This window comes from Stenella coeruleoalba (assembly GCF_951394435.1).
Source record: "Stenella coeruleoalba genome assembly, chromosome: 16".
Classification (NCBI taxonomy): Eukaryota; Metazoa; Chordata; class Mammalia; order Artiodactyla; family Delphinidae; genus Stenella; species Stenella coeruleoalba.
Genome location: NC_137162.1, coordinates 41293391 through 41319217, shown reverse-complemented (window position 1 = coordinate 41319217; position 25827 = coordinate 41293391). Strand labels below are relative to the sequence as shown.

General features: G+C 36.4%; 1 protein-coding gene across 5 annotated transcripts in view; it reads left to right on the top strand.

Annotated features, from left to right (window-relative positions):
- PCDH15 (protocadherin related 15) overlaps positions 1-25827 on the top strand; it is a 1372333-nt gene that overhangs the window by 884033 nt on the left and 462473 nt on the right. For all 5 annotated transcript variants that reach the window (XM_079899577.1, XM_079899579.1, XM_079899582.1 and 2 more), the window contains one exon: positions 21697-21857. In XM_079899577.1, the coding sequence (XP_079755703.1) occupies positions 21717-21857 (141 nt within the window). In that variant the 5' untranslated portion in view covers positions 21697-21716. The remainder of the gene's footprint in view (positions 1-21696; positions 21858-25827) is intronic.

Sequence of the window (25827 nt, the reverse complement as noted above, 5' to 3'; positions counted from 1 at the left end):
ATAGCAAATTGTATTAGATTCCTACTGCAGCCTTATTGAAGGAGCTGGAATAATACATATTATTCAGAATATTAATGTCTGATGCATATCCATAGCCTAATTGTATATTGATCAAAATTTTGATTTTAACCAAGGATTACTTATATAGTCATCTTTTATGATATATATGACATGATGAAAATATATTCATCTCTTTAAGGGAAAGCATTTTCTTTTTTTTCTTTTTGCCTTTTAAATCTCTTTTAATCTATAGTTAATGTGGCTTTATAATAACATTTTCTTTATTCACCTTGCACTGTTTGCTTTTGCCAAGCTATATTTTTAGGCGTCAATTTACTTTGACAGGGGATATAGGCTGGCCATTTCAAAATAAGATTTTTAAGATTCACATAGTGGAAAAGTTTTCATATTGAAATATACCAAATATTTTTCTCATAAACCCTTTACACCACCCATGCAGATACACAAAGAATCTTCAAGCTGGCAAGAAATTTCACTGACCCATATTTACCATTATCGCAAATGTATTGTGAGTGACCATTGGACAGAAAAAAAATACAATTTTGTTATATATATTTATAATATTCCCATGGTCTTTCTTAAGTTTTTATTTAAATATTGTGTCATTTGTTTTAGACTCTGGGTCCATGGAAAACATTGTTTTCAATTTAAAATTATGTTTATGTAGTTACATGTAACTCAGCTCTTTTGAAACAGAAGACAAGAGGGCTTTTTGGGGGGTTTTTTGGTTTTTGTTTTTTACACTATGGGATTTAAGTAGTGTGAAATTACTGAAGAAAGTTGGGGGGAGGCGTTGCATGTGATTAGGTCACTCTGTTTGCTAACTGTTGTCTTTAGGAGTTAGGTTCCTATCTTCCCACAAGACTAGGAGAGAGGGGCACTGTCTTTCTTGATGATTATATTTCAAAAGATTGGCTACTAGGTCCTCAAGAAAGATTTTCCTGCATTGTAAAACTGGTAAGATGCTCTAAGATAAAATTTACATGTCAAAGAGGCAGAGAAAGAATTCACAATGGAAAGTTTTTCTAAAGTAAACACTCTTAAGAAAAGGGAGATCAGGGATCTGCAGTTAGGAAGAAATGTGTCTAGGGTTTACTTATCCTGGGGGAAATAGGTATATTAAAGCTATCTTGGTCAGTTTGACTTTTCTTTGTGATTCAGAAGCAATTATTGAGGAATGCAAAGATACACACAATATTGAGAATAAAATTATTTAAAAATATGTAAGAAAAATAATGTGGCAAAAGAAAATAGTGCATAAATTCTTTCCTTCAACTTTTATTTGTATGGGCATCTTCCACTATGGGAATATATGAAAAGAACATACTGTAAAAGAGGCCTGTCATAACCATACTTGGATTCAAATTTTCTTTTAATTAAAATCATATTTTGAGCCCTGAACATCAGTCTAAGTATTCCTTAATGCTTACATTTTATTAGGATATATCTGTGTTTGACATGAAAAATATTTCAAGATATATCCCTGCTTTTTCTTACTTTGTACATTAATTTCAAGAATTTAAAAAGTGGCTTTTCCCCACATATTTCATGTCAACTTCTAATAGGGACACTGACTTTCAGAATGAAAATCAGATGTACCAAAAGAACAGTGCTAAAAGAGAATGAAATGTGAAGTCTGTGTTAATACAATTGCTCTCTCAGCAGGAAAATACTAAATATATATATTGGCTCAGTAAGAGCCTTTTTAAAAATGACCCCTCTCTCCACACACACACACACACACACACACACACACACACACACACACATACACACTTTCATATAATCCATCTATAGCCATTTATATGCATTTATATGCTAAAAGGTATTAGGTTGAACATTTATATGCTAAAAGGTTTTAGGTATCCTTAAGGGACTTAATGAATCACATCCTAAGCATAATTACATGCATTGAAAGTGGGGTATTCATATATTATTAAAAGATAGAAAACATAAGGCAGTATATTTTGTATAACCATATCCTCCAATATATCTGTGTCTGTGATAGTCACCAAAAAGTGAAAAGCATTTTTTTCCTTTTATTTGTGTATCTTCCAAGAACTATGCATTTCATATAATGTAATATATATTGTAATATCATATATTGAAATAAGAATGTAAAGATGAATGTAATTTATGGCAGTAATCTGTGCCTTAAAACCAGACTTAGTTTCTACACAGGCTAAAATTATGGCAAAATTATTATATATTTAAAAAAAATTTTCTTTATAATCTGTTCATTTGTTATCATTGTTTGCTGCACCTGTGTTCTGTTGCTGAGCTGTAGTATATCAAGGTTCTAGACTTGCTTATCCATATTTTTATTTCCTTTTTTAAAAAATCCTTCTTTCCTCTGCCTACTTCTTCCTTCCTCCCTCCCTCCCTTCCTTCCTTTCTTCTTTCCTTCCTTCCTCTTTTTTTTATTTATTTAACATCTTTATTGGGATATAATTGCTTTACAATGGTGTGTTAGTTTCTGCTTTATAACAAAGTGAGTCAGTTATACATATACATATGTTCCCATATGTCTTCCCTCTTGCGTCTCCCTCCCTCCCACCCTCCCTATCCCACCCCTCCAGGCTGTCACAAAGCACCGAGCCAATATCCCTGTGCCATGCGGCTGCTTCCCACTAGCTATCTACCTTACTACGTTTGTTAGTGTGTATATGTCCATGACTCTCTCTAGCCCTGTCACAGCTCACCCTTCCCCCTCCCCATAACCTCAAGTCCATTCTCTAGTAGGTCTGCGTCTTTATTCCTGCCTTACTCCTAGGTTCTTCATGACATTTTTTTTTCTTAAATTCCATATATATGTGTTAGCATACGGTATTTGTCTTTTTTTTTCTGACTTACTTCACTCTGTATGACAGACTCTAGGTCTATCTACCTCATTACAAATAGCTCAATTTCGTTTCTTTTTATGGCTGAGTAATATTCCATTGTATATATGTGCCACATCTTCTTTATCCATTCATCTGATGATGGGCACTTAGGTGGTTTCCATCTCCGGGCTATTGTAAATAGAGCTGCAATGAACATTTTGGTACATGACTCTTTTCGAATTTTGGTTTTCTCAGGGTATATGCCCAGTAGTGGGATTGCTGGGTCGTATGGTAGTTCTATTTGTAGTTTTTTAAGGAACCTCCATACTGTTCTCCATAGTGGCTGAACCAATTCACATTCCCACCAGCAGTGCAAGAGTGTTCCCTTTTCTCCACACCCTCTCCAGCATTTATTGTTTCTAGATTTTTTGATGATGGCCATTCTGACTGGTGTGAGATGATATCTCATTGTAGTTTTGATTTGCATTTCTCTAATGATTCATGATGTTGAACATTCTTTCATGTGTTTGTTGGCAGTCTGTATATCTTCTTTGGAGAAATGTCTATTTAGGTCTTCTGCCCATTTTTGGATTGGGTTGTTTGTTTTTTGATATTGAGCTGCATGAGCTGCTTGTAAATTTTGGAGATTAATCCTTTGTTGGTTGCTTCATTTGCAAATATTTTCTCCCATTCTGAGGGTTGTTTTTTGGTCTTGTTTATGGTTTCCTTTGCTGTGCTAAAGCTTTGAAGTTTCATTAGGTCCCATTTGTTTATTGTTTTTATTTCCATTCCTCTAGGAAGTGGGTCAGAAAGGATCTTGCTGTGATTTATGTCATAGAGTGTTCTGCCTATGTTTTCCTCTAAGAGTTTGATAGTTTCTGGCCTTACATTTAGGTCTTCAATCCATTTTGAGCTTATTTTTGTGTATGGTGTTAGGGAGTGATCTAATCTCATACTTTTACATGTATCTGTCCAGTTTTCCCAGCACCACTTATTGAAGAGGCTGTCCTTTCTCCACTGTACATTCCTGCCACCTTTATCAAAGATAAGGTGTCCATATGTGCGTGGGTTTATCTCTGGGCTTTCTATCCTGTTCCATTGATCTATCTTTCTGTTTTTGTGCCAGTACCATACTGTCTTGATTATTGTAGCTTTGTAGTATCGTCTGAAGTCAGGGAGCCTGATTCCTCCAGCTCCTTTTTTCGTTCTCAAGATTGCTTTGGCTATTCGGGGTCTTTTGTGTTTCCATACAAATTGCGAAAGTTTTTGTTCTAGTTCTGTGAAACATGCCAGTGGTAGTTTGATAGGGATTGCATTGAATCTATAGATTGCTTTGGGTAGTAGAGTCATTTTCACAATGTTGATTCTTCCAATCCAAGAACATGGTATATCTCTCCATCTATTTGTATCATCTTTAATTTCTTTCATCAGTGTCTTATAATTTTCTGCATACAGGTCTTTTGTCTCCTTAGGTAGGTTTATTCCTGGATATTTTATTCTTTTTGTTGCAATGGTAAATGGGAGTGTTTTCTTGATTTCACTTTCAGATTTTTCATCTTTAGTATATAGGAATGCCAGAGATTTCTGTGCATTAATTTTGTATCCTGCCACTTTACCAAATTCATTGATTAGCTCTAGTAGTTTTCTGGTAGCATCTTTAGGATTCTCTATGTATAGGATCATGTCATCTGCAAACAGTGACAGCTTTACTTCTTCTTTTCTGATTTGGATTCCTTTTATTTCCTTTTCTTCTCTATTTGCTGTGGCTAAAACTTCCAAAACTATGTTGAATAAGAGTGGTGAGAGTGGGCAACCTTGTCTTGTTCCTGATCTTAGTGGAAATGCTTTCAGTTTTTCACCATTGAGGATGATGTTTGCTGTGGGTTTGTCATATATGGCCTTTATTATGTTGAGGCAAGTTCCCTCTATGCCTACTTTCTGCAGGGTTTTTATCATAAATAGGTGTTGAATTTTGTCAAAAGCTTTCTCTGCATCTATTGAGATGATCATATGGTTTTTCTCCTTCAGTTTGTTAATATGGTTTATCACATTGATAGATTTGCGTATATTGAAGAATCCTTGCATTCCTGGAATAAACCCCACTTGATCATGGTGTATGATCCTTTTAATGTGCTGTTGGATTCTGTTTGCTAGTATTTTGTTGAGGATTTTTGCATCTATGTTCATCAGTGATATTGGCCTGTAGTTTTCTTTCTTTGTGACATCCTTGTCTGGTTTTGGTATCAAGGTGATGGTGGCCTCGTAGAAGGAATTTGGGAGTGTTCCTCCCTCTGCTACATTTTGGAAGAGTTTGAGAAGGATAGGTGTTAGCTCTTCTCTAAATGTTTGATAGAATTCGCCTGTGAAGCCATCTGGTCCTGGGCTTTTGTTTGTTGGAAGATTTTTAATCACAGTTTCAATTTCAGTGCTTGTGATTGGTCTGTTCATATTTTCTATTTCTTCCTGATTCAGTCTTGGCAGGTTGTGCATTTCTAAGAATTTGTCCATTTCATCCAGATTGTCCATTTTATTGGCATAGAGTTGCTTGTAGTAATCTCTCATGATCTTTTTTATTTCTGCAGTGTCAGTTGTTACCTCTCCTTTTTCATTTCTAATTCTATTGATTTGAGTCTTCTCCCTTTTTTTCTTGATGAGTCTGGCTAGTGGTTTATCTATTTTGTTTATCTTCTCAAAGAACCAGCTTTTAGTTTTATTGATCTTTGCTATAGTTTTCTTCATTTCGTTTTCATTTATTTCTGATCTGATTTTTATGATTTCTTTCCTTCTGCTAGCTTTGGGTTTTTTTGTTCTTCTTTCTCTAATTGCTTGAGGTGCAAGGTTAGGTTGTTTATTTGAGATGTTTCCTGCTTCTTAAGGTAGGCTTGTATTGCTATAAACTTCCCCCTTAGAACTGCTTTTGCTGCATCCCATAGGTTTTGGGTCGTTGTGTCTCCATTGTCATTTGTTTCTAGGTATTTTTTTATTTCCTCTTTGATTTCTTCAGTGATCACTTCATTATTAAGTAGTGTATTGTTTAGCCTCCATGTGTTTGTATTTTTTACAGATCTTTTCCTGTAATTGATATCTAGTCTCATGGCGTTGTGGTCAGAAAAGATACTTGATACAATTTCAATTTTCTTAAATTTACCAAGGCTTGATTTGTGACCCAAGATATGATCTATCCTGGAAAATGTTCCATGAGCACTTGAGAAAAATGTGTATTCTGTTGTTTTTGGATGGAGTGTCCTATAAATATCAATTAAGTCCATCTTGTTTAATGTATCATTTAAAGCTTGTGTTTCCTTATTTATTTTCATTTTGGATGATCTGTCCATGGGTGAAAGTGGGGTGTTTAAGTCCCCTACTATGAATGTGTTACTGTCAATTTCCCCTTTTATGGCTGTTAGTATTTGCCTTATGTATTGAGGTGCTCCTACGTTGGGTTCATAAATATTTACAATTGTTATATCTTCTTCTTGGATCGATCCCTTGATCATTATGTAGTGTCCTTCTTTGTCTCTCCTAATAGTCCTTATTTTAAAGTCTATTTTGTCTGATATGAGAATTGCTACTCCAGCTTTCTTTTGGTTTCCATTTGCATGGAATATCTTTTTCCATCCCCTTACTTTCAGTCTGTATGTGTCTCTAGGTCTGAAGTGGGTCTCTTGTAGACAGCATATATAAGGGTCTTGTTTTTGTATCCATTCAGCCAATCTGTGTCTTTTGGTGGGAGCATTTAGTCCATTTACATTTAAAGTAATTATTGATATGTATGTTCCTATTCCCATTTTCTAAATTGTTTTGGGTTTGTTATTGTAGGTCTTTTCCTTCTCTTGTGTTTCTTGTCTAGAGAAGTTCCTTTAGCATTTGTTGTAAAGCTGGTTTGATGGTGCTGAACTCTCTCAGCTTTTGCTTGTCTGTAAAGGTTTAAATTTCTCCATCAAATCTGAATGAGATCCTTGCTGGGTAGAGTAGTCTTGGCTGCAGGTTTTTCTCCTTCATCACTCTCAGTATATTCTGCCACTCCCTTCTAGCTTGTAGGGTTTCTGCTGAGAGATCAGCTGTTAACCTTATGGGGATTCCCTTATGTGTTATTTGTTGTTTTTCCCTTGCTGCTTTTTTTTTTTTTTTTTTTTTTTGCGGTACGCGGGCCTCTCACTGTTGTGGCCTCTCTCGTTGCGGAGCACAGGCTCCGGACGCGCAAGCTCATCGGCCATGGCTCACGGGCCCAGCCGCTCTGCGGCATGTGGGATCTTCCTGGACCGGGGCACAAACCCGTGTCCCCTGCATCGGCAGGCGGACTCTCAACCACTGCGCCACCAGGGAAGCCCTCCCTTGCTGCTTTTAATATGCTTTCCTTGTATTTAATTTTTGACAGTTTGATTAATATGTGTCTTGGCGTATTTCTCCTTGGATTTATCCTGTATGGGACTCTGTGTGCTTCCTGGACTTGATTAACTATTTCCTTTCCCATATTAGGGAAGTTTTCAACTATAATCTCTTCAAATATTTTCTCAGTCCCTTTCTTTTTCTCTTCTTCTTCTGGAACCCCTATAATTCGAATGTTGGTGCGTTTAATGTTGTCCCAGAGGTCTCTGAGACTGTCCTCAGTTCTTTTCATTCTTTTTTCTTTATTCTGCTCTGCAGTAGTTATTTCCACTATTTTATCTTCCAGGTCACTTATCCGTTCTTCTGCCTCAGTTATTCTGCTATTGATCCCATCTAGAGTACTTTTAATTTCATTTATTGTGTTGTTCATCATTGCTTGTTTCATCCTTATTTCTTCTAGGTCCTTGTTAACTGTTTCTTGCATTTTGTCCATTCTATTTCCAAGATTTCGGATCATCCTTACTATCATTATTCTGAATTCTTTTTCAGGTAGACTGCCTATTTCCTCTTCATTTGTTAGGTCTGGTGTATTTTTATCTTGCTCCTTTACCTGCTGTGTGTTTTTCTGTCTTCTCATTTTGCTTATCTTACTGTGTGTGGGGTCTCCTTTTTGCAGACTGCAGGTTCGTAGTTCCCGCTGTTTTTGATGTCTGTCTCCAGTGGCTACGGTTGGTTCACTGGGTTGTGTAGGCTTCCTGGTGGAGGGGACTAGTGCCGGTGTTGTGGTGGATGAGGCTGGATCTTGTCTCTCTAGTGGGCAGGTTCACGTCTGGTGGTGTGTTTTGGGGTGTCTGTGGACTTGTTATGATTTTAGGCAGCCTCTCTGCTAATGGGTGGGGTTGTGTTCCTGTTTTGCTAGTTGTTTGGCATAGGTTGTCCAGCACTGTGGCTTGCTGGTTGTTGAGTGAAGCTGGGTGCTGGTGTTAAGATGGAGGTCTCTGGGAGATTTTCGCCGTTTGATATTATGTGGAGCTGGGAGGTCTCTTGTTGACCAATGTCCTGAAGTTGGCTCTCCTACCTCAGAGGCAGAGCCCTGACTCCTGGCTGGAGCACCAAGAGCCTTTCATCCACACGGCTCAGAATAAAAGGGAGAAAAAGTAGAGAGAATTAGTAGAAGTATGAGGAAAGAAAGAAGGAAAGGAGGGAAGGAAGGAAGGAAGAAAGAAAGAAAGAAGCAAAGAAGGAAAGAAGGCAAGAAGGAAAGAAAGGAGGGAGGGAGGGAGGGAGGAAGGAAGGAAGGAGGGAAAGAAGGAAAAAAGACAGAAAGAAGATACAGTAAAAATAAAATAAAGTGTAATAAAGTTATTGAATTAAAAAATTCTTATTTAGAAAAAAAAAAGGGATGGATAGAACCTTAGGACAAATGTTGGAAGCAAAGCTATACAGACAAAATCTTACACAGAAGCATACACATACACCCTCACTAAAAGAGGTAAAGGGGGAAAAATCATAAATCTTGCTCTCAGAGACCACCTCCTCAATTTGGGATGATTCGTTGTCTAAAGGAGGGAAGGAAGGAAGGAAAGAAAGAAAGAAGGCAAAGTATAATAACGTTATTAAAATTAATTATTAAGAAAAATATTTTAAAAAAAACCATGGACGGATAGAACCCTAGGACAATTGGTGGAAGCAAGACTATACAGACAGGATCTCACACAGAAGCATACATATTCACAAAAAGAGGAAAAGGGAAAAAAATCATAGATCTTGCTCCTAAAGTCCACTTCCTTAATTTGGGATGATTGGTTGTCTATTCAGGTATTCCACAGATGCAGGGTATATCAAGTTGATTGTGGAGCTTTAATCCGCTGCTTCTGAGGCTCCTGGGAGAGATTTCCCTTTCTCTTCTTTGTTCTCACAGCTCACAGGGGCTCATCTTTGGATTTGGCCCTGCCTCTGCATGTAGGTCGCTGGAGGGCGTCTGTTTTTTGCTCAGACAGGACGGGGTTAAAGGAGCCGCTGATTCGGGGGCTCTGGCTCACTCAGGCCGGCGGGGAGGGAGGGGCACGGAGTGCGGGGCGGGCCTGCGGCGGCAAAGGCCAGCGTGACGTTGCACTAGCCTGAGGCCCGCCGTGCGTTCTCCCGGGGAAGTTGTCCCTGGATCCCGGGACCCTGGCAGTGGCGGGCTGCACCGGCTCCGCGGAAGAGGGGTGTGGAGAGTGGCCTGTGCTGGCACACAGGCCCCTTGGTGGCGGCAGCAGCAGCCTTAGCGTCTCCTGCCCGTCTCTGGGGTCCGCGCTTTTAGCCGCGGCTTGTGCCCGTCTCTGGGGTCCGCTCGTTTAGCCGCAGCTCGCGCCGGTCTCTGGAGCTCCTTTAAGCAGCGTTCTTAAACCTCTCTCCTCACGCACCAGGAAACAAAGAGGGAAGAAAAAGTCTCTTGCCTGAAGCCCAAGCCTCAGCTCCCAAACCCACCCGCCCGGCGGGGGAGCAGACAAGCCTCTCGGGCTGGTGAGTGCCGGTCGGCCCTGATCCTCTGTGCGGGAATCTCTCCGCTTTGTCCCCCGCACCCCTGTTGCTGTGCTCTCCTCCGCGGCTTTGAAGCTCCCCCCTCCGCCTCCCGCAGTCTCCACCCACGAAGGGGCTTCCTAGTGTGTGGAAACTTTTCCTCCTTCACGGCTCCCTCCCACTGGTGCAGGTCCCGTCCCTATTGTTTTGTCTCTGTTTATTCTTTTTCCTTTTGCCCTACCCAGGTACGTGGGGAGTTTCTTGCCTTTGGGAGGTCTGAGGTCTTCTGCCAGCCTTCAGTAGGTGTTCTGTAGGAGTTGTTCCACGTGTAGATGTATTTCTGGTATATCTGTAGGGAGGAAAGTGATCTCCGCGTCTTACTCTTCCGCCATCTTCCTCTCCATTCCCTTCCTTCCTCTTTACTTGTTTTCCCATTCTAGAACATGCATTAAACTATACTGTACAAGTGTAATAAAACTAGGTGATATGAAGAATACAAAAACTAATTTCAGAACAGCTCTGCCCATCAAAATCGTACAACCTAGAAATTGAAATCACATGCATATTAATAGGTTTAGGTTTGTATATAATAAGACCATTAAGAATCATTTTGATGGGTTATTTGTGTCTTCAAAGAAGTGAGAGAGCTCTTTATACTGAATATATGAGGCAAAGCTTGATGAAGAAAGGGGCACTTGTGTGGATCACAAATGGTGGATGTTGCTCCAAGGTCTTGAGATAAGAAACACAGCTGTTCAAATGATAGGCATTTCAACTTTTTAGTACAACAGTTAAGGAGGTTGTTATATTGCCCCATTCAGTAACTTTATAAGTTGACTACTTAGAAAATTGTTCTGACTTTGTAATTCTAGGGTAATTAGAGCGGAGAGTTGGCTCCCAGTTTGCATGCAGTGAGGCTGATTTTATATACATTTTAAATATACAGATTAAACCAGGCTTTCAGAGTGCCTCAATATAAATTCAAATGGAAATGAGCCAAACATCTTAAATTATTAATTAAAATGCTCTCAGAACTTAAAACTTATGTTAAGAATTTCAGTCCCATATTGATGATAAAAAGTTATGATACACTTGTGTTAGCTGTACTCTGGCTGGATCAGAAGCTTTCGCATTTTGCAACAATGCAATTTTTTGATAGACATCTCATTACATTTTATAAGGACACAGGAACAAGAGAAATGACTTAGTATGCTGTCATTATTTTTTATATTTAAAAAAACTCAATTTGGGAAACGTGAGATTACAGAACTAGGGAAGATTAAGATTTTTATAAAGTTGTTTTATAAAGCTATTTTTATAAATTTTTAAAAGTTTTATTTATATAAAAAATAAAAACTTTTTATAAAGTTTTTTTTATACAGAAATAAAAGATATCTTCATTTTTACCGACTGATGTTTCCTCCTTCACTCAGTAAGATACCATTTCTGCCAAGTCAAAACTTTTAAGGTAACAGTGAGATTAGCAACATACCGTGAATCTTCTCTATTATGATGAGGAAATAAGAACTCCATTCATGTCTTTTCATGCTTTTCTCAGTCACATTGCCATTCCATGCTGGCATTCACAGCTCATAATACTTATTTGTAACGAAAAGAAATTTAGGTTTCTTCATTTGTCAGCACTCTCTTTTACTCTCTCTCTCTCTCTCTCCATATGCATTTGTCTCAATGTGTGTTTGTATATATATCAGCTGTGACACATGTAGCTTCATTGTGTGGTATAATTAAAACATTTCATGTTCAGGTATAGGTTTAAGGCTTAGAAGGAATTTAATATTGTTAATATTAGAGTTTTTCATTACTGGATGAGTTATTTAGCTTGAAGGTAAAGGAGAAGTGGTTTAAAAATGGAATGGAATGGAATAGAAGCCACAGTGATGTTCATTCATACCTCAAATGTTAAGCGGAGACCAGAAATGAGGAAAATATGTAAAATTTAAGAGTAGTAGAGGAGTGATTATCATTGAATATCCCCAAAGCAAATGAGAAACACTTACCATGTACAATTAGTTCCCAACATCTGTTCCATGAGCTTCTATTTCTTTGCTATACTGGAATCATTGTTCGAGCAAACTGTGCTTAGCCCGAGAGTAAGGAACATAAATTATGTATAATGTGAATAGTCTTCACTGAGCCAATGTGGCTCAGTATGTACTTCTCTCATTCATTTTACTGGGTTTTCCTCATATAATTACTAGTGGACATATAGCATTGTATAAATGAATTTTCAAATAAAGTTAGCTAAATGTACTTACAAATATACAACCTCTAGCTTAATGTACATTACAAAAGTAGTATTTTTAAATTATTTCATAAATATTAAAATATTTCCTTGGGGGTATATAAGTACACATATGCCTAAGTTACGAGAGTCAGGTGGAAAGAACTATCCTGTGAAATAACCTAGCCCTGAAAATGAATAACACAAACTACAGTCTCAAACACTCTTAGGACCTCCTTTCTCATCTACACTGCTTAGTTCTGTTGTATGTTTACTATCACACCCTCCTGTGCATATCAGCTTTTGTTTCCTTTCCTTTAAAGTAAATTTCTTCAAAAGGAGGAAACCTGAGCTTTATATTTAAACTGCAGCCACATGAAAAAGAACAGACCTTTCTTTCTGGAACTAAAGTTCACAATTCTAGGACAGAGCTCTCTGATTGCTAACACTATGGTAGATGCCCAGATGAGTCCATGAATATCGGACCAAGCTGTTGAAAATGGCTGCTCCCGGTCAACTATAAAGACATGGGAGAGAAATATTACTCAATGTTAAATTTATTCTATTGCTAAATGCTATGTTCCAAACAGAAAACGCTGTCAGTGCACATAAATATGTGAGTATGTGCACGTTCATTTTCCTCAAACCTCAGAGTTAAGTTGTTTTTCCTCCATGTTTGGCTCTCTCTTTGTTCCATACACACACGTACACACATACCCTCTGATATACAAGAACAGGAACTTCTCTTCTGAACCTAGGAATAAAATTGTTGGGTCACAGAAAGAGATGATAAGTTTTAGTAACTGTTTCTTTGTACACATAGTGCAAGCCCATAGTGCAAGGACATTTCTAACAGAGACCTCTGAACAGATACAAGATATATCTTGCTGTACTAAATACTGATTCTTAGAGCAGGTGAAAAAATAAGATGACTTTGGCATATAACAGTATTTGAGAAGATCTTTTAATTGCTTTGTACTTATTATAATTTTGCTTTGTGTAAAGGCTAATAACATATCTGGGGCCATAGCCCCAAGAAAAACAACAAAAGAAAAGGAAACAATGCATTTGTCTAATTGTTTTCATATATTTATATCACAGTTCTTCTGGATACTTTTTAAATGTATAAAATATTATATAATATTATGAATGAGAATGGAGATAAAAGAAGAAAATAAAGATGGGGATAAAATACCTGAGGCTAAAAAATGCATGTTACAATAATATATTCACCCATCAGTGATGAGGTATGCTTTTAAATCTAAGCTTTCTGATAGCTAGTGAAAAAAAAAAAGAGCTATTTCCAGCCAAAAATTTCAAAATATCTATAAGCTTAAAATAAATCCATTACTTAAGAGAACTACAATTCCTAATGGATCATGCAGGAGTTAATCTGGAGTGGGGAGATGCTTGCTGGAGGGAATAGGAAAATATAAATGACATGTATATGGTGTGTCAGGTCATTAAATAGAGTGATTAGAGAAGGCTTCATTGAAAAAGCAACATTAGAGTACAAAGCAGAAGGTCGTAAAAGAGCAGATTTTGTGTCTTTCTGGAGAGGGAGATCCTAGGTAGAGGACATAAGGCAAATGTACTAAGTTTGGAGTGTGTTTAGTCTATTGGAGAAATAGTTTGTAGGCTAGTGGCTAAAAGAACAGAATCAAAGCAGGCATTTTAGAATAATATAAGAAATTGGCTTTTATTTTCAGGGAGATTGGGAGCCACTAGAAAGTTGTAAGCTGACATATTTTAGAAGGGTAACTCTGGCTATTGTGTTGAAAATGGACTATGACAGAGCAAGGTCTGAAACAGAAAGATCATTTGGGACATTATTGCTGTACTCTGGTCAAGAGATAATGTTCACACAGACCAAGTTGATAACAATAAAGGTAGTAAAGCAAAAAGGTCAAATCTGGTTATATTCTGTATATAATAGTATTTTCTCAGAAACTGGATATGGGACATGAGAGACAGTGAGTCAACAATGACTAATAAAATTTCTTCCTGGAAAAATTGCAAAGAAGGAGTTTCCTTTTTCTGATGTGAGAAAGACACCATGAGGAATAGGCATAGATGTGTGTGGGAAGATCCAAAGCTCATTATGATGAGATCTCAATTTGATTTGCTTATTCGACATATGAGTGGAGATGTGGAGGAGGCAGTTAGGATGTGTGTTTTTGGTCCAGAAAAGAGGAAAAAGACATCTGGACTGGAGATTTATATTTGGGAGTCATGAGTCAAGAGTATATATAAGCCTGGATGAGACAATCAAAAAAGAAAAAAAATGCAGAATATATACAAAGAATAAAGTCATGGAGACAAGTATGAATAAGCAGGGGAGACCATGAGGGAGCAAACAGTGATGTGAACTAAGTCAGAAAAATATGGTATTCTGAAAGGTAAGTGAGAAGAGGTATATGAAGGAGAGGGTGATTAACCATGTGAAATGTTGGTGATAAAGTTGAAGATTGAGAACCAACTACCGAATTTAAGAACGTGGAGGCTCTTAATAAGAACTAGACAAAAACTTTTCTGGTGGGACATCGGGTTGAAAGCCTCACTGGAATATTTTCAAAAACATGTAAGTTGAGGTGTGGCAGAGGGAGTATGAGCTACTCTTTTGAGGAGTTGTGCTGTGAAGCAAAAATTCTTCATTTACTAGCACAGCAATGTCATATAATAGACATTCGGTCTTGAATGTGCTTTCATTAGATGAACGTCATTTTTCATCAGCTTTGAGAGCAGGGGATCTTTATGGGATCACTCAATAAGGTTGTATAGGGATTTGTTTAAATCGAGAGAAAAGATTTCTTAAGGTGGAGAGAACAGCAGCTGCCCGGTGGGAGGAAATAGGGGATCTGGCTCAATTTTTTAACTGCCATTCTATAATCATTATATTTTAAAAAAAATGTATGGTATGGTCTGTTTCTTTATTTCAATTGCATCAGTTTGATGGTCTGAAAATAAAATCTTGCAGTATTCTGAGAGTCTGAACCTTTATCATTTTCATATGCCTGTGAATTGGATATAGTATAATTCACTTAGCGTTTATAGTTTATCATTTAGCCCAGCTGATAGAGTAAGTAAATGCTGATAAGCATTTTGACCTCAGTAATATGACCTCCCTTACTTGCTAGCTTGTTCACTTTTATTTACACCAGGAAGAAATGGCCTTTGCTTCATGACAAATTCTCAGTGATAACTGTGAATAAGCTGTTGCCCCTCCCACTTTTATTTTCTGTTATGCATATGCACAGTCTTCTCTTTTTTCTCTTGGGTTTCATGTCTGCTTCTATCTTAGTTAAAAAAGTGACATTATGTTTTAAAATGTGTGGCTAGTGTTCCAAATTTAATGAAATAGTATGAATAGCACCTTTATATGCTTCAGTCTGTACAAACTCCCATCCCAGTGACAGTGAGATGAAAAGTATTATTTATTAACTATGTGCTTTTACTTACATCCATTATTTTTCATAACAATGCATATTGCTGATTACAAGAACCTGGGAACTTGCCTAAGATCACAGATTCAGTAAGTAGTGGAGCCAAGATTTTGAACATAGATCTCTTGGCTTTAGGGCTGTCTTAGCTGTCTAATGCTGCATAACAATATTGAAATAAACAGTATTTTACAACACACATTTATCATTTCACAATTACTTTGGGCCTGGAGTCCAGGCATAGTGTAACCAGTTTCTCTTATGGTGTCAACAAGACTATAATCAAGGTGTTGTCAAGGCTACAGTCTCAGCTCAGACTTGGCTAGGGAAGCATGTGCTTCCAAGGTAACTCGGGCTTGGCAAAATCACCTTCCTTATGGTTGTAGGACTGAAGTCTTCTGTATCTGACTGCCTGTCATCTGACTACCCTCAGCTCTTAAAGGCTGCCTTGCTTCCTTGCCATGTGGGCCTCCCAACATGGCTAATTGTTTTGTCAAATCCAGCAAGGGAAAGGGAGAGAAAGAGCTTCAACAAGATAGTCACTAGATTCTCATGTAACATAACCACATAATGTACACATAAATATAACTTCCCATTACCTTTGTCATATTATTTTGATTATAAGCAAGTCATAGGTCCCACCCACACTCAGGGGAAGGGAATCACATAAAACCAGGAGGCAGGCATATGGGGGTACCTTAAGAGTCTGTCTACCATGGAGTCATTTTAACTTCTGTAAGCTCAGGATACAGCTTCTTTCTTTAGAATTCTTCCCTCTGCCACAGTGGAAAGAAGGTACAATATTTGTCCCAAGGGATTCTAGGTTAGTATGTTCATTTCTTAAACTGATACTCCAAGTCTGACCTGAAGTTTTATTGGGTTATCCTTAATGTCAACTATCTATTTTCTTTTATGAGTTGTTAGCTATAAGGTCAGAGACTATATCTATTCTTATGGCTATAATTTAGGAAAATTAGTTCTAAGGTCAGGTAGTTGATAATTACATTGTACTATTCTCCCTGTATCTTTAGAATTGTTTCCATTTTAACCCTTTAAATGTTGTCAGAAAATTGTAGGGCACAACAATCCAAATAATGAATTTATACATCAACTGGATTTTTGTGTGAGTTTCCCATGAACTCAAAACGAAACTAACAAGGTTTTTGTAATTTCACATTTTTTTGAAGATTTATTTATTATTTATTTTATTTTTGGCTGCATTGGGTCTTAGTTGTGGCACACGGGATCTTTGTTGAAGTGTGCAGGATCTTTCATTACGGTGTGTAGGCTCTTTGTTGCAGTGCATGGACTTCTCTCTAGTTGTGGCACACAGGCTCCAGGGTTCGTGGGCTCTCTAGTTGTAGGATGTGGGTTCCAGAGCATTTGGGCTCTGTAGTTTGTGGCACGCAGTCTCTCTAGTTGAGGCACGTGAGCTCGGTAGTTGTGGTGTGTGGGCTTAGTTGCCCCGCGCCATGTGGGATCTCAGTTCCCTGATGAGGGATCGAACCCACGTCCCCTGCATTACCACTGGACCACCAGGGAAGTCCCCGTAATTTCATATTTAAATTAAAAATTTTGTGTATTTTCAAGGTGAACTCAAGATATAGGGAAAGGGTATCTAAACTGTGAATTAGTAAACCTGGGATTTGGTATTGGATATGGTTTTATTAGCTGTGCCACCTTGGTCAGGTTATTTCAATGCTCGGGGTAGGGAAATTTTGAGATACCAGAGGTTTGGCTTCGTTTTCCATATATATATGATATATATATGAGATGGTAGGTTCTTTTCTAATTCTAAAATTCTGTGATCTTATTTTTAGTTGAGCAAATGAACATGCCTACTACATCAAAATGCATAACATACATACATTTACTTAATATTTTATTTACAACAGAATAGAGATAATAGCAATTGTCTAAATGTCAAGATATTTATATCAATTTCTAAGGAAAAAGTTAAGACTAGAAGGGAAAAAAATCCCTTTATTCTTAAAGTTTTATACTTGTATGCCTATGCCATACTTGATATATCACCTGTTATGCATCGTGAAGTAAAATATAAGTAAATAAAAGGTATTGTTACTTAAGTAATGTGAGTGAAGTACACTCGAACAAATCTGCCCATTTTGTAATGGTTTGTTCTTTTGAAGTAAATAAAATATAAATTTTAAAGACTAACATAATTTTGCAAAGAAGTATGCTTTTAAATCACTATTTCAAATCACTATTGACTTGATTGGTATCATTTTCCATCTTTAGCAAATATTGTATGTGGCTAATATATCCCCAGCATTCAAACACAGCCCGATTAATATTGCTATTTTCTTTATGAAGTTGCTGGATACACATATATTTTCTTCCCTTTTACCAAGTAGTTATCTAGATATGATATGAACATAGGCTTAGCTAAAATGTGTAGTTTATATAATTGTAAACCAAGAAGTGTGAAAAATCAAGAAAAGTCCAGGAAAGTTTCAACAAAGATGAGGATTTGAGCATAAGAAGAGTTTTACTTAGCCTGATAATCTTCGAATCTAGATTTTACTCAATAAACAACTACATAATGGCCATGCTTACTGTTTAACCTCACTGAAAAACTATATATTAGCTATAATTTCACTTTTTAAGAAACTTTGTTTTAATCAAATAATGTACATTTGGGAGCTTTGTTCTGGTTTCATTTGCAAGGAGTAATATACAAGAAAATGCAACAGATGCTTCTGCCTATATGATGTAGCTGAACATTCTTCTAGTTGACTTAAACTGGGGAAAGATTGTTGGGAGAGATTTTATGCAATTCATATTGGTTATACACCTTTGCATAATTAATTGTTTTCTAGCAAGTAGTGTGTTCTGTGCACAGAGTGATTTTCTTATTTTAATGTTTGGAATGAACCCAGTCAGTTACTCTTTCCCTGTAGAACTTACTCTTTCAGAGTCATTGAATTAGGTTAATTAGAAAGACAATGGACCCCTCTCCTCACTGCCACCTCCATAGCATTTTTAGAAAGTAACCCACTTGTGTTATAACTGCCTATTTAAAGAAGCAAATACAATATTCAGGAATATATTAAATATCCAGTTATGATTTAGTTCCTATAATAAATGTGTGTGTGTGTGTGTGTGTGTGTGTGTGTGTGTGTGTGTGTGTGTGTGTGTGTGTGTGTGTGTGTGTGTGTGTGTGTGTGTGTGTAGTCCCTAATAGAACCAAATGTGTGCTGGGGATGAGTAAAAAGTGTTCAAGCTAAAGATCACTACTACTATGAATTTGTGAATAAGATCCTTTTCTTGCCATCAAATCTAATTTTAGTTTCTATGAGCAAAATCAAAATTGTGTGAAGTTAGAAAGTGGAAAGAGTGGGTCACTCCCTAGTGATAGCAGGGATTGCCTATCAATCCTTGGATGGATTGCCATCACCAGAGACAGAGAATTATCTTTACAAGTTTACCTATAGTGAGCATTCTCTCCCTACCTTCTAACTTCCCAGAGAGATTACTTTGCATTCAAATCCTTTGGGCCCCTATGAATTCTTCAGATGGCTTGCCACACATGCCTTAGCTTTGTGACATGAAGAGTAGACTTGGTTTGTAAAAACTTCTGGGACATAAAATAAGTCATTTTGCTTTAGTTTCAAATGCTTTTGCTTCCAAAATGGAGTTAATATAATATAAAAATATATAATATAATTAATAACATTAACAACAATAAACATAATTCACATTTGTCAATTGCTTATTCTATACCAGGGACTGCAATCAGTACTTCACCTGCATTATCTCATTTAGTCATCAGATCAACCCAACAGCTCTTCTTTGATGCAAATTATCTTATACACATTGGTAAACAGGGGAATGGAGTTGGTATAAGGAAGGGATTTTATTGATTCATATGTTATTTTACAGTATATTTATGTTTTAACATATTCTGGGCACATTTTTATCACAGTTAAAAATAAATAGCTATGTAAGCAGATCTTAAGAAAAAAGCTGAAAATCTGCAGCACCTTTATTTAATGCAAGTAGAGTTTACATTAGTGGTTATGATTGATAATATGTTAATATGGAGAAGCTGTGGGTACAGATGAAGGAGGTGTGAAATTTTTTTCTGAGTTTAAAACAATAGATTAATGAAGAAAGCTAAATGCTGGATCGAATTTTCAATTTCATTGAAAAAAATCTGCATTTAGAAGCAAATGACCCTCAATACCTACTTCTTGAAGGAAGAAGCATAAACCCCAATATTTAAGGCTGTAAATATTGACTATGATGCTTGAAGAAAATATCATTAAATACTTAACTGTGCTAGTATTTTGATTGTGACTGTTTCAGCTTTCGTTAGTGCTTTCGATACAAGAATACAAGTGTTTTTTCAACTGCATACGTATGGTGCTATAATAAAAAATACCTCTTCCATTGTGGTATTGATTTTTGATTTTGTAGAAGAGAGAAATTGAAGGTGAGTAGTTATGTAATCTGTCCACTTTCACATGGCTCTTAAATTGTGGATCCAGGATTAGATTCTAACTCTGTCAGTTCCAGGGCCAGCTCTCTTCACTTCTATGACATGAGTGTCAAACTAAGTGAATTCCTTTTTCCTGATTTCAACCATTGTTTATTATGCCTTCCCTTCGTGAACCTGCATAGATGTATGTACACTAGAGAAAGACCTGCTATTACTGCTGTTATGCATTATGAGTCAAGGCATAAATGTTAATGTTAGTTGACCTACTTATTATACTTTATTTTTTTCTTAATCAGAAAATAAAATCCCCTTTAATTTCTTAATTACATATTGAAAACACAGGCCAAATAATTTTTCAAAGGTTAGTTGTGTGAAGTATTTGTAAAAGAGTGTATACTCAGGCCTAGAACATATTTGTAGACCAGAAAATGCCATCATTGTCTGATCTATACTTTTGAATGTAATATCTGTAGATTATATATTTGCTAGTTGAGTAGAAAAATGGCAGGATCAGTTTCGCTCATATATTTACATATATGTGTACTAGTATGTGAAAAAGTAGAAGTAAATAATCTGCCATTTAGAAAAGTATGTGTGTGAGTGTGTATTTAAACATTATTTAGATATATTGTTATAAAAGAATGGTTCATTTCAACATTCCCTAGTGAGATAAAGCTCATTAGTAATAACATGATAAAGAGATATTATAGATTATTATTATTACTATTATTATTATTAACTTGCTGAGAAAAATCTTCCAGAGTCCCCCCCTTTTATTTGTAATTGTGCAATGATACAACATTGAAGCCAATTTTGTGCCTTATGAAAATGCAGCAATACATATTGTATTATTATTCTTCAAGCTAGATTCATATTTATAGATTATATATTCTTGTATGCTATCCTAAGGCAATGAATTTTCTAGATATGTGCCATTTATTCTAATGTCCTTAGGAGGGTACATTTTATTTGCATGGCCACATCTCTTCTTTATACCATAAGTTTAGTAAAATGGATCAGCTGAAAATGATTGCTGTAAGCTATAGTACATTATTGTTTGTCAAAGGGATCATTGCAGCATGGGAAAAAAGAGGGGATTTGAATTGCATCAGTGCTGTTTGCATTCAATTTTTAAAATAGACGGAATCTTTAACAGAGTTGGAGAGATTAGAGATCTCTCGCTTCAGCTCTTACTCAACAAGTGTCTACAATTCAGCCCACGGAAAGAATAATAAGAAAGCAAACATTGAAATGTCACATTAAAATAGTATGTTGTTCTAGTTGAGTACCCCAGACATGTCTTAGAGAAGAATGGCTTCTATTGTGTATCTGAACACTAGTTTTGTCTTTCACATTAAGATTTATGGTTTATGGATTTGCTCTAAGATAAAAGATGAAGAAGCAGTTCTCACCATGGGAGTCTCTGCTACTTCTTTATCTCTTCCTTTCTCTTATTTTCAGGATATCTCTTTTCATATCAGAAGTCTTACTGAGTGAATTGAAGTATCAGCCTCTGTTATTATAGGCTTTCCTTTTGTTCAGGATAAAATTCAGTGATAACTCCTGCGAGAAGTGATGGACAGGGCGGGGAACAGATTCATGCTGTTAAAAGGATGCAAGAAATAGATGATGAGACTCACCAAGTGTTTGAATCTGTCTCCCACCTCATCTCCCCAAAATATCATTTATAAATAGCATTATAAAGGTATTTTTGCCTTTCTGAAGCAGGACATTTTCTATATCATGACAGATATAAAGTTGAATATCTTCGGTTTGAAACAGATTTGCAAGTCAGCTGGGGTTTAAGCATATGATCTTTGTTAAAGAATGCATACAGGTAGAATATATTTTCAAGTAATTCTCTTTGGTTTGCAGGTACTATTCTGGTGGATAACATGCTGATCAAAGGGACTGCTGGAGGACCAGAGCCAACCATAGAACTTTCTTTAAAGGACAACGTGGATTATTGGGTATTGCTGGATCCTGTTAAACAAATGCTTTTCCTGAACAGCACGGGCAGAGTTCTGGATAGAGATGTTAGTACATTTTTTTTCTTTGTCCCTCTGTTACAACTTAATCATCATTTAAATATCTGCATGTATTTGTTGATATATCAAATTTTTGTTATATAATTTGAGTTTATTTTCTGTGTTCATCAACAAAAACATTTTTTTTAACTCCTTGAAAGAAGAAAAAGAAAGAGGAACCATCTGTGTCTGAGAGAACCATTGTATTCCTCTTCTGACATCCTGGAAGCTTGTCAGACTTCTGAATAAGGAGAGAACAGAGTGCTCAGAATAAAGGGGTGGTAACCTTGGAAAAGCAGGATACGCACAGCCCAATTCATGGCAGAATTTGAGAGTACAACTACATGTTGGCTTGAGGACAGAAACTTTAGTTGAACTACTAACAGGCGGGTGCTCTTCAAGCAGTAAGTGTTCATTGAGAGATGAATGGCAATGTGCTTATAGAGCTGAAAAAAATGAAAAGAAGGTGAGCAGAAGTTTCCTGGCAGTGTCCCAGTCCAGTTGCTCTCAGGTAGTATGACCTAAGTAGTTAGGTATTAATAATACCTAAATAACCAAAGTTAAATGTCTTCTTTCTGAAAAAGTTAAAAAACTTGAGTAGATTTAAGTAGCTCAGTAATGTAACTTTAGTCTCACTTATTTGCATTCTAGTCTTGAGTGCAGAGAAAAGTGTGTATATGTATGTGTGTGGGTGTTATAACCAGTAATTGTACAGGACCTTGGGAAAACTTGAGAAGTACATCTAAACATGCCAACTCCCAAATTTCCACTTTATAAAATCGAAATGTCAGATATTCAACCTAGGGAACCTGAATCATATCACCACAGTGTTCGGGATTTATGATTCACTTTAAATATGTGTGAAGTAGATGATCCCTAATCTATTTCATATCTAAAATTCAGAGTCTTTAAGAGCTTTGTGTTGAGGTGGGCAGTAATAGGACTCTCCCACCAGCATGGGCTGCCCTGCACACTTGGGGAGGCCCATAATTCAGCTGACTGAGCAGTGGGGACAGATGTGAGAGGAGGATATCAGTGGAGAACAGGAATGAGTCTGTTGGCTCAACCTAGGGGGGAAAAAGTCATCCTTGATGCTGTTCCCATCTCCATCATTGCCCTCACTCACTATGTCGTTTCATCATGGCAACATTTTTCACACCCCACAATTTACAGTTTTGTCTGGGTGGTTAAGAAGGCGTAAAACGGAATAAGGACAGTTGTTATCTTAGAATTTATCTTGCCTTATCTTAAGTTATCTTATAATAAGTCTTGCTTTTATGAAAGCAATTTGGATAACGGCACAAACTGGCAAGGTGCAAGAGTCTCCCCAAGCTGTGTTACTCACAGGCATCCTTCTTTTTTTAAATTACATCATACTATATTATATTACACCTGGTTTCAGGTGTACAGCATTATAGTTCAAAATCTGTTTACACTACAGAGTGATCACCACCACAAGTCTAGTTATCATCCATCATCGTATGGTTGACCCCCTTTACTTGTTTTTCCCACTCCCCACAAGGCATCCTTTACTGGCTTTAAGTAGGAATACTCATATCCAAGTCATATGAATTTTATAATGTAACATGTTTGGAGAATTATAGAATATTTATCTATTTTAGGCCACTGTCATTTTATATTTTGTTTCCTTTTTTAAAATCACCTATGATTATGATAATTTACTTGTTTACTGGTAAATTACTTTCTTTTTGGAATCAGTTTTTTTTCTCAATTTGATATTAAAAAGCATAAGTTCTAGGTCTGATTTATGAGTCAAAGGAAAAGATAACCTTCAGTATTCATAAAATGCATTCCGTGTCTCCAACCTACAACATTGTTTTAATTACCAAAAATCATCTTCACTTTTTAAGATACTTATCTGTTTCCTTGGTATTATTGTTTTTTAATTTCTGATAAGGGCAGCATTTATTGGACATTGGGCAAACTGGAATAGTATCATGGGAATACACTTAAAAATTGATTTGACCTGAAAGAAATAATTACAAAAATGTGCACACGTATCATTTAAAGAACCATCCAGGCTTTTTTTTTTAAGACAATAATCAAAAATAATTTCCTTTCCATTTAAAATGTTCTTTTGGATTAGAAATGCTATGGTTAAGTTAAACTTGAAAAGATGTTTTACAAATTAAAGTGTTGTCATTGGACACCTACCTGAAATTAGCTAAAGATGCTGGAGAATAGGACACCTAAAGAATATTAAATGTTAAATGAATATGGCAGAGGGAAATCTGTAAAGAAAAAGAAAACAAAAGAAAACAAAAATATGCTTACATATTTGCAATGTATTTACCAATTGGCAAATCAACTTATTGAAATAATGACAAGATAGTAAATAAAAGATGTTCTAAACATTTATCTAATTATTTAGATAATTTATTTATAATTATATATAATTATCTAGATAAATATACAATTATTTATCTAAGTGAATTCAAGCCTGTATAGTTAAAGAACGTCATGACAAAGATCTAAGTTTGCCATTTTGTACAAGTACTCTTACAGGGTGGTGGGACTTACAAAACCGGAATTAAAATAGACACAGGATTTGGGCCGGGCCTTCTATGAGTAGGGGCACTTTGCAGCTTTTTTTTTTTTTTCCAAATAGAATTTGTGACCATGAAGGAGTGACAGATAAATAATAAGACGTTATGCCTTTATTTTCTTTCCTGGCAGCATTAGTTGAGAAAGGTTGATGAGGAAAATGCTTTCAGTTCAGGGTAAAAAATAATAATGTTAATTAAGAATGCCCTCAATCCAGAAATTGAAAGTGTGAGATTAAATGGTTTCTGTTACAAAATTAAGGTGGTGGAGCCCTCACTGACAGAGAAATCAGGAAGAAGAGAGGAAAAGCCAGATAGTAATACCAAATGTAAGATCAAGGCAAGATTAACTAGATAGAGCACGTATTTTTAATACAGTATCGTTTAAAGTTAGCTGAGTATAGATGCTTTACAGAATTATTGAATGTTAGAGCTGAAAGGAAACAAAGTTTTGCTAATTCAGTATTTTCTTTCATAAACTGTGCAGTAGATTTAGAGATAAATATATAGGTAAAGGGCCAGTCTTTAAAATTTAGCACATGTCTATAGTAACATGAGAAAAATGAAACAAAATAAAACAGGAGTGATTTTTTCCCCCAAAGTTAAGTGTATTCATTTTATTCTGATATCATCCCCTTTTCACATTTTTAGATTATTTGTTTTAGTTCTGTGAAAAATGCCATGATTATTTTGATAGGGATTGTGTCGAATCTGTAGATTGCTTTAGATAGTATGGGCATTTTAACAATATTAATTATTCCAGTCCACAAAAAAGGTATATCTTTCCTTTTATTTGTGTCATCTTCCATTTCTTTCATCAACATCTTAGAGTTCTCAGAGTACAGATCTTTCATCTCCTTGGTTAAATTTATTCCTAGGTATTTATTCTGTTTAATGCAGTTGTAAGTAGGATCGTTTACTTGATTTCTCTTTCTGATAGTTCATTATTAATGTATAGAAATGCAACAGTGTTCTGTATATTAAATTTGTTGTATCCTGAAACTGTACTGAATTTATTTATTAGTTATAGTAATTTTTTTGTGAAGTCTTTAGTGTTTTCTACATATAGTATTATGTCATCTGCAAATAGTGACAGTTTTACTTCTTCCCTTCCAATTTGGATATCTTTTATTTATTTTATCTCGTCTAATTGCTGGCACTAGGACTTCCAATACTATGTTGAACAAAAGTGGTGAGAGTAGCATCCTTGTCTTATTCTTTTTTTTTTTTTTTTTTTTGCGGTACGCGAGCCTCCCACTTGCTGTGGCCTCTCCCTTTGCGGAGCACAGACTCCGGACGCGCAGGCCCAGCGGCCATGGCTCACAGGCCCAGCCGCTCCGAGGCACGTGGGATCCTCCCGGACCGGGTCACGAACCCGCCTCCCCTGCATCGACAGGCGGACTCTCAACCACTGC